Source organism: Panthera uncia, chromosome B4 (genome assembly GCF_023721935.1).
Source record: "Panthera uncia isolate 11264 chromosome B4, Puncia_PCG_1.0, whole genome shotgun sequence".
Lineage (NCBI taxonomy): Eukaryota > Metazoa > Chordata > Mammalia > Carnivora > Felidae > Panthera > Panthera uncia.
In genome coordinates, this window is record NC_064809.1 from 129,842,550 (window position 1) to 129,858,301 (window position 15,752).

Consider the following 15,752-nt stretch of genomic DNA (forward strand, 5'->3'; position numbering starts at 1 on the left):
AGCCACCCAGGTGCCTCTAGAGTTTCATTTTAATAGAAAATGCATCAGACAAACCTAGCTTTAAATCCTGACTTCATCACTAACTGTCCTTGTTGCCTAGCCAAGTTAAAAAACCTTTCTGAGGATCAGATTTCTCATCTGTAGAATGGAGAGAAAAGAATACCTCCCCCCCTGGACTGTTGTAAGGATTAAATAAGACAGTATAGTGATAGCACTTGCCATAGGGTCTGGACAATAGTAAACACCAAGGAAAAGTTAAGTTGCCTCCTGTAGGTAAATTCACCGCCCCTCCCTCCCCCTGCGCGCGCGCGCACACACACACATTATAAAATATCTTTCAAAGGAAATGACATGGTTATAAGAAAGAGGTGGGTATTATACGAAGAAGCCTTCTCTGGAATAGTTGAAATCCCAGAAAACAAGTTATCTGAAAAGGCATTGAGACTTTCAAAGCAACACATGCCCTGGGGAAGTAGAGAAGTGACAGTTCTAGGAAAAAAGGGTGTTCCCAACAAGTGCCCATAAAAGTTCAGAAAGGAAACAAAGGTTAACTAAAGACCTTGTGAGTTATTTTAATCAAGAAACAGACAGAGGTATTAATTTACTAGGATGTGCATGCAGAGTTAAAAGAGTTAGCATAAAAGTGCATTAAACTAGATTAAACGAGTTCATATTCGTAAAGCACTTAGAGGGGCGCCTGGGTGGCTCAGTCCGTTGAGCATCCAACTCTTCATTTCAGCTCAGGTCATGATCCCAGCGTCATGGGCCTGCTTGGGATTCTTTCTCTCCTCCCTCTCTGCCCCTCCCTGTGCTCAAGGGCACACACTCTCTCTCTCTTCAAACAAATAAACTTTTTTCTTAATTAACAAAATAAATAAATAAACAAATAAAGCACTTAGAATAGCGCCTGGCATATGTGAAGCCCAGGGCCCTGTGTAATTGTTAAATAAAAATAACAAGAAAGGACCTCTGAGTCACAAGGTTATGGCCGCATTAAGCAAAAAGCCTTGCTCCTTCCCAGCATGCCCAGCGGCAGGCCTGGTTTCCATGGTGCTGCAAGAGGGTTGCTGTGTGGGTCTCTATCACCAGGCTATAAATGACAGTTAAAAATCACGCAAAGTCAACGGCAGAGCTTATCGGGAGGGCAGGCTGTCCCGTGGTGTGGCAACACGAGATAAGGAGGGGTGGCATTGTGTCTGTGAAACAGAATATTTAGCCTGATTACACAGAGAAAAACAAGCCCGCTAGGAAGGGACTGACTGGGTAGCACGTGGAAAGTGAACCAAAGGCCCGAAATCCCCAACCTGGGAGAATCTGAGAACGTAGAGGCCACTTCGGAAACCGCGAGGGCCCGAACTGTCACCGGTCGTGTTTAGGCTGCCCGCCCCCCCGCCAGCTGTTTCTTGGAGCTGTCTCTCCAGCAAAGTCTGGAAACAGCTGCCAGAAGGGTGGGGTGGGGCCGGGAGATTCGGGAGGAGGATGGAACCACATCACCTTCGTGCTCTCCCAGGGTCACCGGGGCAACAGCCTGGACCGGAGGCCCCAGGGAGGCCCACACCTCAGCGGGCCCGGGGGAGAAGAAATCCGGCCGTCGATGAACCGGAAGCTGTCGGATCATCCAGCTCCCCCTCCCTCGCAGTACCCCCCGGCACCGCCACAGCAGCAGCGCTATCTACAGCACCCCCACTTTCATCAGGTACCTCCAAACAATGACGTGGGCACAGCGACGTAGGGAAGGGGAGGCTCAGGCCACTTAGTGTGGGAAAATTCCCTACAGTGTCACGTACGTACAACCGTCCGTGCTTGGGGGTCTGTCGTGGTCCTGGGACTGTGGGCGGGGGAGGGCCATCTGAGGCCCGGCCTCATCAGGGCTGACGAAGTTCATAAAGACCCGGGACCTCCCAAATGGCAGAAATATGATAACGTGATGTAGGAACTGCTCTTGGCAAAGAAGTCTCTGTGAATTCGTTGGCTCCCCGCCTGAACACACATACACACACGCACGCACGCACGCACGCACATTCCTACCCTGAGGATTCGGCGAACCGTTGCTCCATTTTCCTGTCAGCCCCTTAACCCATCTGGCGGTGGAGATCCACAAGAAAAGCAGTTTAACACCCACAATAGAGCCTTGCTTATTTATTTATTTATCCCCTGCCTTGTTCCAGATGGGATTTGGGGCCGCTTACCGAGACGGACAATACAGCCAGATAACATCGTTCCTAAATTCCTCAGTAGGGCATACGAAGCCCTTTGTGAGCTGTTTCCCCAGCCTCTCTCCTGCAGACTCTCCCCAAACCCCCCACCCCCCAGCCTCCCCACTCCTGGAGCAAACACACATTCCAGCAACACTGCACTATCTTTAGTTACCAGAATGATCGATTGTGTTTTCTCTCATACCTTGGGGGCTTTTTATATGATGTTTCCTTGGCCTAAAATGCCCTCTCCTGGCTGATCCTTCTCCTCCTCTAAGCTGGAGGCCAAGTATCACCTCCTCTAGGAAGCCTTCCTTGATTACCCTGGCAGACTCAGACATTCTCTTTACACTTAAATGTGTATGGTTTCCCCTCTAAACTGACCCTCCATGAAGACAAGGACCTTTTCTTTCCAGCTACAAATCCCCGGTGATTAGGACAGTACTACACACGGGGCAGGTGCCTGATAAATATTCTTTGATTGAATGAACGAAATCTGGCATGGTCTTCACAGCCGAAGGTCCCTTTGCTATCCTGCCACCTCACCCCACCAGCTGGGGCTTATTGTCATCAGCAGCAAGTATTCTTGGAACACTGGCTGTGTCCATGGCATCTGAGCAAGGCGCGGGGTTTGGGGGGGGGGGGTGAAGGCTGAGAGGGATGTGGTGCGGTGACAGGGTCCTCCGTTACATGTGTTTCTAGGAACGCCGGGGAACCAGCCTTGACATAAACGACGGGCACTGTGGCGTGGGCATGGCCAGCGAAATGAACGCCGCCCTCATGCACCGGAGACACACAGACCCAGTTCAGCTCCAAGTGGCCGGGGTACGTGAACCTTCCCTCTCTGGGCTCAGTGAAGGCGGCAAGAGGGGCACTTAGGGAAATGGTCGGTCCTCCAGGAGAGACACGCTGCTGGGAGCTCAGAACGGAGGTGGTGGGAACCCAGCAAGTGAGGGCGGAGAGGTGTCCCCGGGGCAGAGCCGATCCCGGTCTGTCGTCGTCTGGCCGCAGGGCCTTGCCCTGTCCTGGCTCCGGCTCTAGCGGAGGGAGATCTGTCGCCTTTTTCATTGCGATCCATCTGCCTCGGTTGCACTAGCACCGTGGGCTGTCAGCTTGGGCACGCTGCCATCCTCTCTGTCCCCTGAAGACAATAAAAAGACCACCTATCGATGTAGGGAGAGTAGTTGTCCAGGATTCTCTTGGGGCCTCGGAGAATAACATCTCCGCGGGTCAAAGTCCTGAGTCTCGGAGTTCTGATATCGTGCAGCGAGGTGTGCTTGCAGCTCCGGCGGGGCTTGGGGCGTCTCTGGAGAGCCACAAGCCAGCCTCCAGGGCAGACTGCTCACGGAGGACTCTGTCTGGCCGCAGAGCCTCCTCCGTGTGACCGTGGCTCCCAAGGCCAGCCCAGCCGCCCTGGCTCGGCAGGACCCCTCTGTGTTTCCCCGACAGCGAGTGCGGTGGGCCCGGGCGCTGTACGACTTCGAGGCCCTTGAGGACGACGAGCTGGGCTTCCGCTGCGGAGAGGTGGTGGAGGTGCTGGACAGCTCCAACCCGTCCTGGTGGACCGGCCGCCTGCACAACAAGCTCGGCCTCTTCCCCGCCAACTACGTGGCCCCCATGATGCGATGAGCCCCTTCCGGTGGGGCCCGAGGCTTTCGTCTGAAGCTGCCTGCAAGAGAGGGGGCAGGGGAGAACAGCTGGAACTACGTGTACATCCGTGTATATGCGTGTGCACACACGCGCCTATGTGTACGTGCATTCGATAATAGTAATTTATTGGCGATGCGGTCGTCTCATTAGTTGATATCAAAGGAAGTCAGGTGGAGAATTCTATTCGTACTTGTTTTTCTGCTCTCCCCTCAGCGGGTGTGTGGAAGGCAGGGGGAAAGTTGGGGTGGGGGGGGGCAGAGACATGAAACCGAAGTTCTTCCTGTCCTTAAGATGGCACCGCTGCCTCCTGGTCTTGGGACTTTCACTGAGACTAGCCGAGCAGAGATCCACATCCCGGCGTTGGACCCAGAACAACAGGGTGGAGCCGGACTCGGTGGGGCCATGTTTCGGCTTTACCTCCGAGCCCCGCTCCCCTTGAGGTTTTGCAGGGCAAGGTCCCTCCTGTGCGACCAGGGTGGGCACTGCCGGGCTGAGACCAGAGGAGCAGCCACACGGGACTGGAGCAGCGGGTGCCTGGAGGCCTGGGCGAGGCTGGCCTCCTGCCCCGTGCTCAGCGGGGACCTTCGCCTCCCTCGCCGGAGTGCTCCTCAGCCCTGAGAAACAGAGACCGTGAGGAGCCCAGCACTGGCAAATGGGGGGTTTTTCACAAATCCCCAGTGGCTTGCTTGGGTGTCACCTCTGTTTCCCCGGATACCAAGAAAGCAGCATCTACATTCTGTAAAGTGCTCGGAGAAGCCCTGGCTGAGAATGTGGGACTTTAAAACCATTGTTTTACGACTCCCAGGGTGTCTCTTTGGGTCTCTATTGGTTTTCCGTTGTCCTGAGGATGCTTTGCCCAGTGGCAGAGAGGGAAGCCCACTCCACAAGAGCATTGACTAGCAATTGTTGATCGGTTGACTGACTGAACTTGACCCCGGGAGGGAGCCAGCTTTGACGGGAGCTTCCTGTTGGATCTGGCCGTAGAGTCATTGCTGGCATCCTCTCTCCACCTCGACCCAAGAGCTGCACCTGGGGAGAGGGACCCCATTGCCCCTGTCTCTCCTGCCACCTCAAAATAGAATTATGTTTCCTTGGGCTCAGCTGGGGTTGCGGAGCACAGGCTGGCCTGGCTGGGGAGAAGGGACCCTGGAGAAGGAAACAGTGTTTTGGTGGAGCCTGGGAGCAAACCCGTCTGCGCCGAGAGACCTGAGAAGAGGGTGTGTGTGTGTGATGAGGCCTAAGTGACAGGCTGGGTGCACGTGTTGGTGAGGGAGAATGATGGGGGGTGAAGTGTGCCTGCTCCTTTGTCTTCTTCCCCAGCCCTTCTTGCTCTAAGGAGTGACGGGGGCAGCCGTTATCGAGGGTGAAAGGAGAAGAAAGAGTGTCTGGCTCAGAAGCAACTGTTGGGGTAACATAGGCTGCGTCCCTTTGACTCTGAATGCTACGATTCTGGGATCCCTCTGTTGTCTTTAGAGAAAAAGGGGAAAAGAAGGCACTCTGTGGCGAGTCTTGGGAGGGAAGAGAAAATAGCCTGAGAGAGGCAGGGGGAGTCAGGTGACGGTAAGGAACATCTGGCTCGCAGCCTTTAGAAATCAAAGAACAGAAAGGAAAAGGTAGCAGAGATGTTTCAAAAGATCAAGGAGCAGCATGAGACACAAAGGGAGGGAAAGGGAGCAAGATGGTAAGTGGGACAGGCGAGGAAGACGTTGGAGTAGAGTCAGCAGGCCGGCGGCTGACAACCAGGGGAAGGAGGGATCCAGCAGGTGGGGAAGGAGGAGTTACAGCAGAGCCGTGAACGCCACGGAAGGCAGGGACCAAGACACCACAGGAACGAAGAGGAACGAACAGGGAGAAAGAAAAGCAAGGCAGAGAAGACCTAAAAGCTATTTTGGTGCTAGGTAATGTGAACATGTTACAGTAAATAAAAGCCAAAAGTGATGTTTGATTTTACAGTATTTACAAACCATATGCTTTAAACAGCCCACAAACCTCATCCATTTGTCTGATTATGTGGGAGGACCAGCCCCAGTGAAGAGAGAGGGAGCTGATTTGGTTCTGGCCTGGATTTTGTGCCTTGAAACACGTCTCGAGAAAGCAGTGATACGCCCAGGGCCCTTGTTTGGCCAGGCTGTTTCCCGTGTCCGTGTCACACTCCCCTCCAGGGGCAGGGGTCACTGGCCTGCAGAGGTTGACCGCACAGTGTGGGCAGGGCTTCCAGAACCCCTGGAACTGGATGTTCTGCTCCCCCCCACCCCCCGCCGAGTCTTTAATTGAGGTGCTAAAACAGCCTTGCCCCTGCACATCACGTGGCTCAATGCAGAAGGAAGCAAGAATCATCCTAACCACCCACAGGGAGCTAAGGCCCTTAGGGACCAGGCTAAGAGGACAAGGACCAAACTATCCATATTGGGGGGGTTGGGAAGCAATGTCCCTGGGCCTCTGGTGCTGCCTGGAGGAACGCATGAGAAGCTGCTCTCTACCTGACAGCATTTGGAGTCCACTCGGCCCTCCTTCCAGCCACAACACAATCAGGGAAACAACACCTTGTCTCTGACTTCAGCTGAAATGCTCTGCATGACCTGGGGGCAGGGAGCTTCCAGAGAAAGTCTAGTTCTGGCTGAACCAGTTCGGTTTTCCTAACGCCCTGCTGAGGCTCCCTGCATGTCAGATGTCTGGTAACTGCCACTGCCCACCCGCTTTCAGATGGCCTTAGGCATCTGATCTAAGGCAGCGCTTCTCAAAATTAATGTGCCGGTGAGTTGCCCAGGGAATGTGGTAAAATGTAGATTCTGATTCAACCCTGCGTTTCTCCCAAGCTCTGAGGTGATGTTACTCCGTCCACGGACCACACTTTAAGTAGCAAGAGCAAAGAACTTCGCAGCTAAAAAGCTACAAAAATCTAATTAGATCCCTTTTCTCGGGATATTCGGGCACTTCTTTGTGTTGCTCACAAATAAGTCACTCTGAGCAGAGACGGGACTCAGAACTGTCATTATGACGTCATTCCTGTTTGATGGCCGGGTGACTTTTGTCAGCATCTTCATCTCTACCAAGAATCAAGCAACTTTAGGGTGAGAGGCATCCAGATGAAATACAAACAGGGGTTGCCCAGTAGTGATTATTTTAAAGAGAAGCAGAGGTTACAGAAGTTGTGAAACGTCTTTCTCAGGATTCTTTGAACATAAAATGGACTCGCATCGGGTGTGGTCCTGCTCGGAGGCAGGGGGATGGCCCATGTGACGGGGGCACTGTCAGATCTCATTCACCCAAAGCGAAGCAGGTCACAGTGGGCACTGATTGGCATGAGCAAATACTTGCTGTTTGCCTTGTCTAAAGTTAACACTTCAGCCTGTGTAGACCAAAACAAGGTCACAAGGAAAACATATTGTCTCGATCCTACTCAGGGTCCTCCACGTCTCTCCCAACACCACAGCTGTGCCACCATCACCTCTCCCTTAGGCAACTGAATAAGCCTTGACACGTTTCTCCCTGCATACTCTCTCATCCCCAGTCCATTCACACAGATGCCAGAGTGATCTTTGTAAAACACAAGTCTGATCACGTCACTCCCCTGCCACTGTGCTTAAATTTGAATCCAAGTCCTGATGTGGCCCCGTGAGGTCTCGCATTGCCTCCCTCTCCAGCCTCCTCTGCATCCCTCCCCTCCTGGCTGCCACGCCTCCACCCACTGGCCTTCTCTTGGCCTCCAGATGCCCAAAGATCGGTCCCCAAAGCCTTCATACCTCTTGTTCCCTCTTCAGTTTAAACGTCACTTTCTCAAATTGTCCTTTCTTGGCCTTAATCTAAAAGAACCCTTCCTATTGGATTATCTTGAGGTTGCTGGTGCTTTCCCTGAATAGCACATATACCAGTCTGTTGGACTATTGGACTGTAAGCTCCCTGGGGGCAGGGATCATCTCTGTTTTGTGAACTACTGTAGGTGCAGCATGTAGCACTGTGCTTGGCACACAGAAGGCTCAACAAGTATTTGCTTCATGAATGAGCAAGTGAAACCTGCCTCATGTCACCTAGCATTCATTCTATAACCCAAAGGTCCTGGGCCTTATGGACCTGTAGGTACAAACAAAGTGATATTCACATTGATGCCCAAGTTACAGTAGCTCTTAGCCAATGGCCCTCAAGATCTCCAGTTACTTCCTAGAGTCCAAGAGAGGGAGGCTGGTATCTCTCATGTGTTTAAGCATCAGTCAGCTAATGTCTCCTACTCTGGCCACGTTCCATTGTCCCTGAACATCTTCTGCAGAAAGTGTCTTCCCTGATGCTGCCAACCTACTGTGCACCTGTCTGCTGATGAAATGGCCCAGTCCTTCAGGAAACCAAATCTGCCCTGCAGTCCACGTGGCAAGGCAGTCGTGGAAGAGGAAGCGTGGAGAATGGCCTGTACCTACTTCTGAGTAGCCCTTGTCCCTGACCCCCAGAGAGGCACTTCCTAGGTCAAGGGACCCTCACAGCTCATTCCCTTCTCACCAGAGCCCTCTCTCCATCACACAGGACAAAGGAAGCCACCTTCCCCACCATTTCTCTTGTTTGCCTCTCTCCCTGTTGCCCCTTCCTCCTTCAGCTGAAAAGAAACGCATTTGTACCTGTTTGTGCAATAGATATCACCTAGGATGCCAGGGGACATGTACCCTGTTGTACAATCTGGGCTCAGCTCTGATTCACTCATTAAACCAACAACTATTTACGAAGCATCTCGTAGGGGACAGACACAATCACCCAGTGGGTCCTCCACATCTCTTTACACTGCCCTCTGTCCACATCTGTGCCACAGTCACTGCCTCATTTCAATCCTCTCTTGCTTCTCTCCCAGGCAACTGCAATAGTTTGAGAACCAGTCTCTCCACCTCTGGGTTGGCCCCCTCTAATCCAGCCCACTGACTGCCATTTCCATTAACATGCAAAGTTGATGACATCAGGCTTCTGTTCAAAAGCCTCCAGAGGCTCCCATCAGCTTTCAGGCTAGAGTTTAAACTCCTTAGCTTGACACTAATGACATTTTGTGATCTGACTGCCGCCTGTTTGTTTAGCCACAATGCCCATCTCCCCTCAGAATGAGTCATGTTGCCTCAGAACTCTGGGTTTTCCCATTCGGTTCCCTCTGCCTGGAATGCCTCTCCCCCACCTTTTTGTCTAGATCAGTGCCGTCCAATAGCACTTTCCGTGATGATGATAGAAAAGTTCTCTATCTGCTCTGTCCAACGTGGCAGCCTCCAGACACTTGTGGCCCTTGAGCATTTGCAATGTGGCTGGTGTGAGTGAGTTAAATAGTGAGACGTGGCAAGTGGCTACCTTATTGGGCAGTTTGGATCCATGCAACTTCTACTCACTTTGAAATACTTAGCTCAAGGCTCAAGTGGCCCACTGGGGAGCCATCCCAACTTCACGGCTGCTGAAGATGTTCCTCCTTCATTTTCCTATAGCATCCTTGTTGTGCTTCTATCCCGATATTCAGAACTCTGTAATATGGTCAGTGATTCATTGAGCCTGCCTCCCCCACTGGACTGAACATTTTTTTTAAGTTTTTAAAAGTTTTTATTTATTTTTGAGAAAGAGAGAGAGAGACAGATCATGAGCAGGGAGGGAAAAGGCAGCAGAGAATCTGAAGACAGAATCCAAAGCAGGCTCCAGGCTCTGATGTGGTGCTTGAACTCATAAACCGCGAGATCATGAGCTGAGCCAAAGTTGGACACTTAACCAACTGAGCCACGCAGGAGCCCCTGAACATTTTTGAGTGCACAAACAGTTCACCCAATAAATGGTTGATGCAGACATGCATTGGTATACTGATAAATGTTTAACAACTGCTCTCTGAAGGAAAGCCCTGATTTGTCACATTTGCCAGTTCTGTGTTGTGAATATTCCTACCATGTGTCAAGAGAATGAGAAGACAAGCCACAGAATGAGAAAAGATATTTACAAAAAAAAACCTATCTGATAAATAACTGTTATCCAGGGGCGCCTGGGTGGCTCAGTTTGTTGAGCTTCCAACTCTTGATCTCAGCTCAGGTCTTGATCTCAGGGTTGTGAGTTTGGGCCCCACAGTGGGCTCCACACTGGGTGTGGAGCCTACTTAGAAAAGAAAAGAAAAGAAAAGAACTGTTATCCAAAATAAACAAAGAATTCTTAAAACCCAACAATAAGAAAATGAACAACCCAGATGAAAAATGGGCAAAAGGGCTGAACAGACACCTCACTGAAGAAGATATTAGATCACAAGTAAGCACATGAAAAGATGTTCAACACTATATGTCACTAAGGAAATGCAAATTAAAATGATGAGATACAATGACACAGCTCTTAGAAAATCTAAGGTCCGGGGGCACCTGGATGCTCAGTTGGTTAAGCGTTCAACTCTTGATACTGACTTAGGTCATGATCTCATGGTAGTGAGATTGAGCCCTGCGTTGGGCTCTGTGCTGACAGCATGGAGCCTGCTTGGGATTCTCTCCCTCTCTCTCTCTCTCTCTCTGCCCCTCCCCTGCTTATGCTCTCTCTCTATCAAAATAAATAAATAAGCATTTTTTTTTTTTTTTTTTTTTGTAAATCCAAGGTCCAAAACACTGACAACGCTAAATGTTGGTAAGGATGTGGAGTAACAGGAATTCTGATTCACTGCTGGTGGGAACGCAAACTGGTACAGCCCCTTTGGAAGACAGTTTGGCAGTTTCTTACAAAACTAAACATAGTCTTAACATATGATCCAGCAATCATGCTCCTTGGTATTTACCCAAAGGAGCTGAAAACACATGTCCACACAAAAACCTGGACATGAATGTTTATGACTGTCTCATTCATAATTGCCAACTCTTGGAAGCAACCAAGGTGTCCTCCAGTAAGTGAGTGGATAACTAAGCTGTGGAGATCCAGACAATGGTACGGTATAAAGTGCTAAGAAGAAATGAGCTATCCAGCCATGAAAAGATATGTAGAAACCTTAAATGCCTAGCACTAAGTGAAAGAAGCCAATCTGCAAAGGCTACGTACTGTATGATTCCAACTATATGACATTCTAGAAACAGCAAAACTCTTGAGGCGGTAAAAAGATCAGCAGTTGCCAAGGGTGAGGTGGGAGGAAGAAAAGAAGAGGTGGAACACAGAAGATTTTTAGAGCAGTGAAACTATTCCCTGTGATACGATAATGGTGGCCATATGTCATTACACATTTGTCAAAACCCATAGAATGCACACCACCAAGAGTGAACCCGGAGGTAAAGTATGGGCTTTGGGTGATAATGATGCGTTGATGTAGGTTCACCAGCTGTAGCCAGTGTACCAATAAGGTGGGGGTGATTGATAACGGGGGAGGCTACGCACGTGTGGGAAGTGTAAGGAAACTCCGTCTTCTGCTCAATTTTGCCGTGAACCTAAAAGTACTCTAAAACAAAGTAAGTCTGTTAAAAAATTAAAAAAGAACCCCCCACCGTGGCTGATTTCAAACTACCAACAAGACATCAGTGAATCCGGAGCAGGGATTAGATGTGCACAGTTGGCTCTCACGAGCAGAGAGGAACCAGACTCAGCACCACTGCATGAATGAATGAATGAATGAATGAATGAAGTGTGCTAGGCACTGGCAGTGTAAGAGAAGCCTTCGGGCCCTTCAGGAAGAAGTCTATTCAACCTTCAAGAAGCTGGTCCTGTAGTTGCAGGTTCCGTTTTAGTTCCAACCTAGGAGGCAAAGAACCAAGGAGTCATATCTTTGACTTACTCAGCAAGAGGGACATTTGTCTCCTTTGGGTCTTTTACTTTTAATATCAAGCCTTGTCCAGGCATCTATTGAGCGCCCCACTCAGACTGAGCCTGAGGCCACGAAAGCAAGAGTATCCATCAGGAGGATGAAACCCTGACTTGAAGTATCTCAGGCAACGAGGAGTTTATATCGCATACAAGGCCGGAGGTAGGGCAGTTCCTGGCTTGCTGAGTTCAATGGTTCAACGATGCCATCCTTTGAACATCAAGGGTGTCTCTTCCTAGTGGCTGTTGCAGTACCAGACATCCTGTGCGGACTGACAATGTCAGTTTAAATTTGTGAGGAAAACCTTTCCCAGAAGTCATATGGCAGCCATTTCCTCGGATCCCATTGGCATGACTAGATCACATGTCATTCCTAAACCAGCCATTTCCAAGAGAATGAGACCACCGTGACTGCCTTAGACCAATGGAAGGGACCCTGTAGGGGGCAGAACCTGAGAACCCAGGCAGAGCCCTGCCCTAAAGGAGGAAGTGGGTGGGGTAGGGTGACAGTGGGCAATGGCCTTCAAGACCTAATCTATGGGAAATGTTAGAAAAAGATGCACAAATCTTATGACCAGGGCATTCCATAAACGTTTCTTGGGATAACTAAGGAACAAGAAGGCAAAGTGAGGCAGCATAGCTCCTCGGCTTTCCCCTCGAAGTTGCAATGCCTACATGGACACACACACACACATACACACACACACACACACGCTTCCATCAGCCCTCCGCAATGGATTCCCACGTGCATATTAAGCCAGCATGTTAGTGAGGACAGCTGCCATGCTATTCACAGAAACCAGAACCGTACATAGTGAGGCCCTGTGTCTGCTCTGGGGACAGAGGCCCCGGCCAGCCAGGTCTGTGCCACAATCCCGGCAATATCACTGATGTTGGCGTGAGACTTCTCCACTCAGGGGCTTCCGGGTTTGCCTCTATCCAGGGTCATTTGTGGCCATGTTCTGACGTGGGCAATCCCACTGCAGCGGGACTGAATTCCCCGGGGTGGGCAGCACATGGTTCCTCCCTCCCCCTGCTCTGACCTGGTTATGGGGAGTTGCTAGGTAACGGCTACGGCAGCCTCTGCTTCCCACGCTGGAGGAGGCTTGGTTACCATGGCAAGTCCAGATGAGGTGGGGGATGCAGGGGAAAGGGAGCATTGGCCGGGGGGGTCCCTAGCCTGGACTCTGGGCCACTGGACCTTCAGGAAATCTCTTCACCCCTCTGTGCCTTGTTTTCCTTGTCAGTAAAATAAAGGAGGGGCTAGGTCTCTTCTTGCTCTAAACCACTGATGCGTGCAGATGGCATATACTAAATAGACACTGATCCTCAGACTCTTTTAGGTAAGAATGACTCAAGACGGGCGCAGAAAAGGAATGGACTGAGTTGTGTTTAAGATAAAAGAGAGAAACTAGCAAGCCTGTGTCTCTAGTAGGACAGATGAAAGTCATGGACATCTCCCTTCTGTTGACAGTAATTTAGCTTCTGAAATTGATATTCACAAGTCCCTGGGGCTCCCTGGGTCCTTTACTGAACCTAGACTTCCTAAGGAAGTCCCATAATGGGTGTGTCGCCTTAGGGTACCTGGCTGGCTAAAGGCCCATCCCTGGGCTCTGCTGGCTTTTCTCTCCCCTGGAGCCATGTCACAGGCCCAGCCCCCTGGGGCCAACTCTTGACTTGTGGGGCTCTGCACAAACCTCTAGGATTGGCTACTTGATCCTGCCCTTGATCTGAGCCCTGGCCCCAGCCTCTTCTTTCATTCCTGTAGTGAGATCCCCAGCCAGGCCCAAGTGCCGGGACGTCTGTGGCACCCAAGTTCTCCCCTCCCCGTCTAGTTCATGCCAGTCCCCTTCCAGAATCCAGATCCCCACTGCTGGAGTCTCTTAGCACTGGCTGCCATCCTGCCTGTGGTCATGGGCTGCCGCTCCGTTCCCCGTCTGTGCTTCACCCCCTTAACCCTCCGTTGGCCTCCTGCTGGGGCCCCCGAAGGCAGCTGGCTCCCTGGGACCACCACCACCATCTGCTGTCCATTGTCACAGGTGGCCCCTGTGACCCCAAAAGAGAGGTTGGACCCTACCCATTCCACCTCCAGCAGCTGGTCTGCTTTCCACCTTCTTCCTCGGACCCTGCCTCCAGTTCTAAGTCTTGGCAGCTCCTTATCCTTCCCCTGCCATATACACACGAAGAACAGGGGTATGTCTGAGTGTGGCCCGGGGTGCTGGAGTCAGATCAGGGAACATTCTCCACACCCACTCAAGAGCTGAGTTTCCCGCTTCCTGGTCAGGAGCAGAAGGAGGAATCCGTACCTTGTATGTAGGGTATGAGAACGAGTAGGGTGTCAGGGCGAGTGGCCTTTCAGCTGCCAGCTGTGATTCGGGGCACTCTAGAACTTCCTAGTCCCATAGAGAAAGTACATCCTTGAACCATGTACCCCAGTCCCCCCTCCCCTCTAGCTCTCCCCTGCTTTCCCCTGCAGGCAGTGTGGAAAAGTGGAGAAAGCACGAGCTTTCTGGACGAGACCCGCATCTCTGTCCAGACTCTGCCACTGACCGTGTGAGCCTGGACCAGTTACTTGACCTCTCGGAGCTAAGCTAGAGAACCAGAGACAAAAGCACTAAGTGTCATGAGACATAAACACAATTATAAGAACTGCTTGGTGAAGGCCTAGCAAATAGAGGGCGGCCCCACTGCACCTTCCACTGTGGCAGAAACAGCCTTCTTCGCCCCACCCACCCCCAGCGACATGTTGTTGCAAAGGCCTCCTCTCCTTTGAAACTTGCCTGTCCTGTACTCAGCCCTCCTCAGGGCGATTCTCTCTGCACCTATCACACCGATAGCCTGCTGAGGTAGTAAATCAACTTTGGGAGTAGACCTTGCCCGCCTCCTTCCAGGGGACGGCTGCCCTGTAACAGTGGCCTGCAAGGGACAAAATGCTGAGGGTTTGGGCCAAATAAAGGAGGGATTCTTGAAGGGAGAATGGGGCCGCTACTTCCTCTGGCTGCTCTGCCTGCCTCCAGGCTCTCTGCTTCTTTACACATCACTCCACGTAGATCAGGCACCTTCTCTACTAAAAACTACCCCACCCCCACCCCCGCCACCATTTCTGGATTGAGGTTCAAGCTGCCTCCCAGAGACGGGGTGGTGAGAGGGAGGCAGAACCTCTGTGTTGCTCTCTGCCCTGAACCCTACAGATTCCTCCTTTGCTGACTCAGCTTGCAGGTCCCCCACCTGGAGTCCCCCACCCTTCCTATTGCCCCCTGTCCATGTCCTAGCCAGCCTGCAAGGCCAGGGAAAATGCCACCTCCTTCACAAAGCCCTCCTGGATTCCACCCTCAGAGAGTAACTCTTCCTCTGCCAAACTGTCTCCTGACACGGCTCTTCTGGCATTGCCCTGGAGAGGTGGCTGGGCTCAGCACCTGTGCCCTGCGGTCTAGTCCCCAAAGACAGGGATGAACAAACACTACATAAGTCATTCCAGCCCAGGTCCCTTGGTTGGGACCGGAGCTGTTTTAAAATTTGTCTAAAAATGTTTCAGACACACCCCAGTTCCCGGCACTGCGAGCTCTTGGGAGGGGGAGGCGGTTCGTCAGCAGCTCCGTGCCCTACGGGGGTGAAGATTGCTCAAGCCGCCCCACGCTGCCTGCACCGCCTGGCAGGGCATGCCACTTCAGGAGCTCTGTGCCACTACCAGGAAGAAGTGAGAGAAAACCCCATCCCTTCCCGTGACTTCCTTCTGAACCCCTCCCCAGCCTTAGAACTGGAGCAGCCGGCTTTCCCATGTTGTTGGAGCACACCAGGGGCTCTCTCTGCCTCTGGCCCGTCCCCTGCACTCTGCCAGGCACATCCCGCCATTTCCCAGCTCACACACCATCTGTGGCTCCCAGCTGCCAACAGAGCTAAGTTCAAACTCACCCTGGAATTCAGAGATTCAACAACGTTCATGAGGCAACCTGTATTTCTGGCCCATCGCCTCTCCCTGTCCTTCCCCCATCCCTGCAACGTGCACATGTACATATTCCCATGTGTGTAGTCACATGTACACACACATGCACACACGCGCACACATATATACATGTGCACATGTGTACACACCTACACATGTACACACAAACACAAGACCAAATACACTTACACACACACACCGTAATCCAA

At 51.6% G+C, this 15,752-nt stretch overlaps 1 protein-coding gene across 3 annotated transcripts in view; it reads left to right on the plus strand.

Annotated features, from left to right (window-relative positions):
• GRAP2 (GRB2 related adaptor protein 2) overlaps positions 1 to 9,912 on the plus strand; it is a 71,559-nt gene extending 61,647 nt beyond the window's left edge. For 2 of the 3 annotated variants that reach the window (XM_049627569.1, XM_049627570.1), the window contains 3 exons: positions 1,511 to 1,696; positions 2,898 to 3,020; positions 3,645 to 9,912. In XM_049627569.1, coding sequence (XP_049483526.1) covers positions 1,511 to 1,696; positions 2,898 to 3,020; positions 3,645 to 3,824 — 489 coding nt within the window. In that variant the 3' untranslated portion in view covers positions 3,825 to 9,912. Of the gene's footprint in view, positions 1 to 1,510; positions 1,697 to 2,897; positions 3,021 to 3,563 lie in introns of all 3 variants that reach the window. The other variant, XM_049627568.1, reaches the window with a different exon arrangement.
• The last annotated feature ends 5,840 nt before the right edge of the window (positions 9,913 to 15,752 follow it).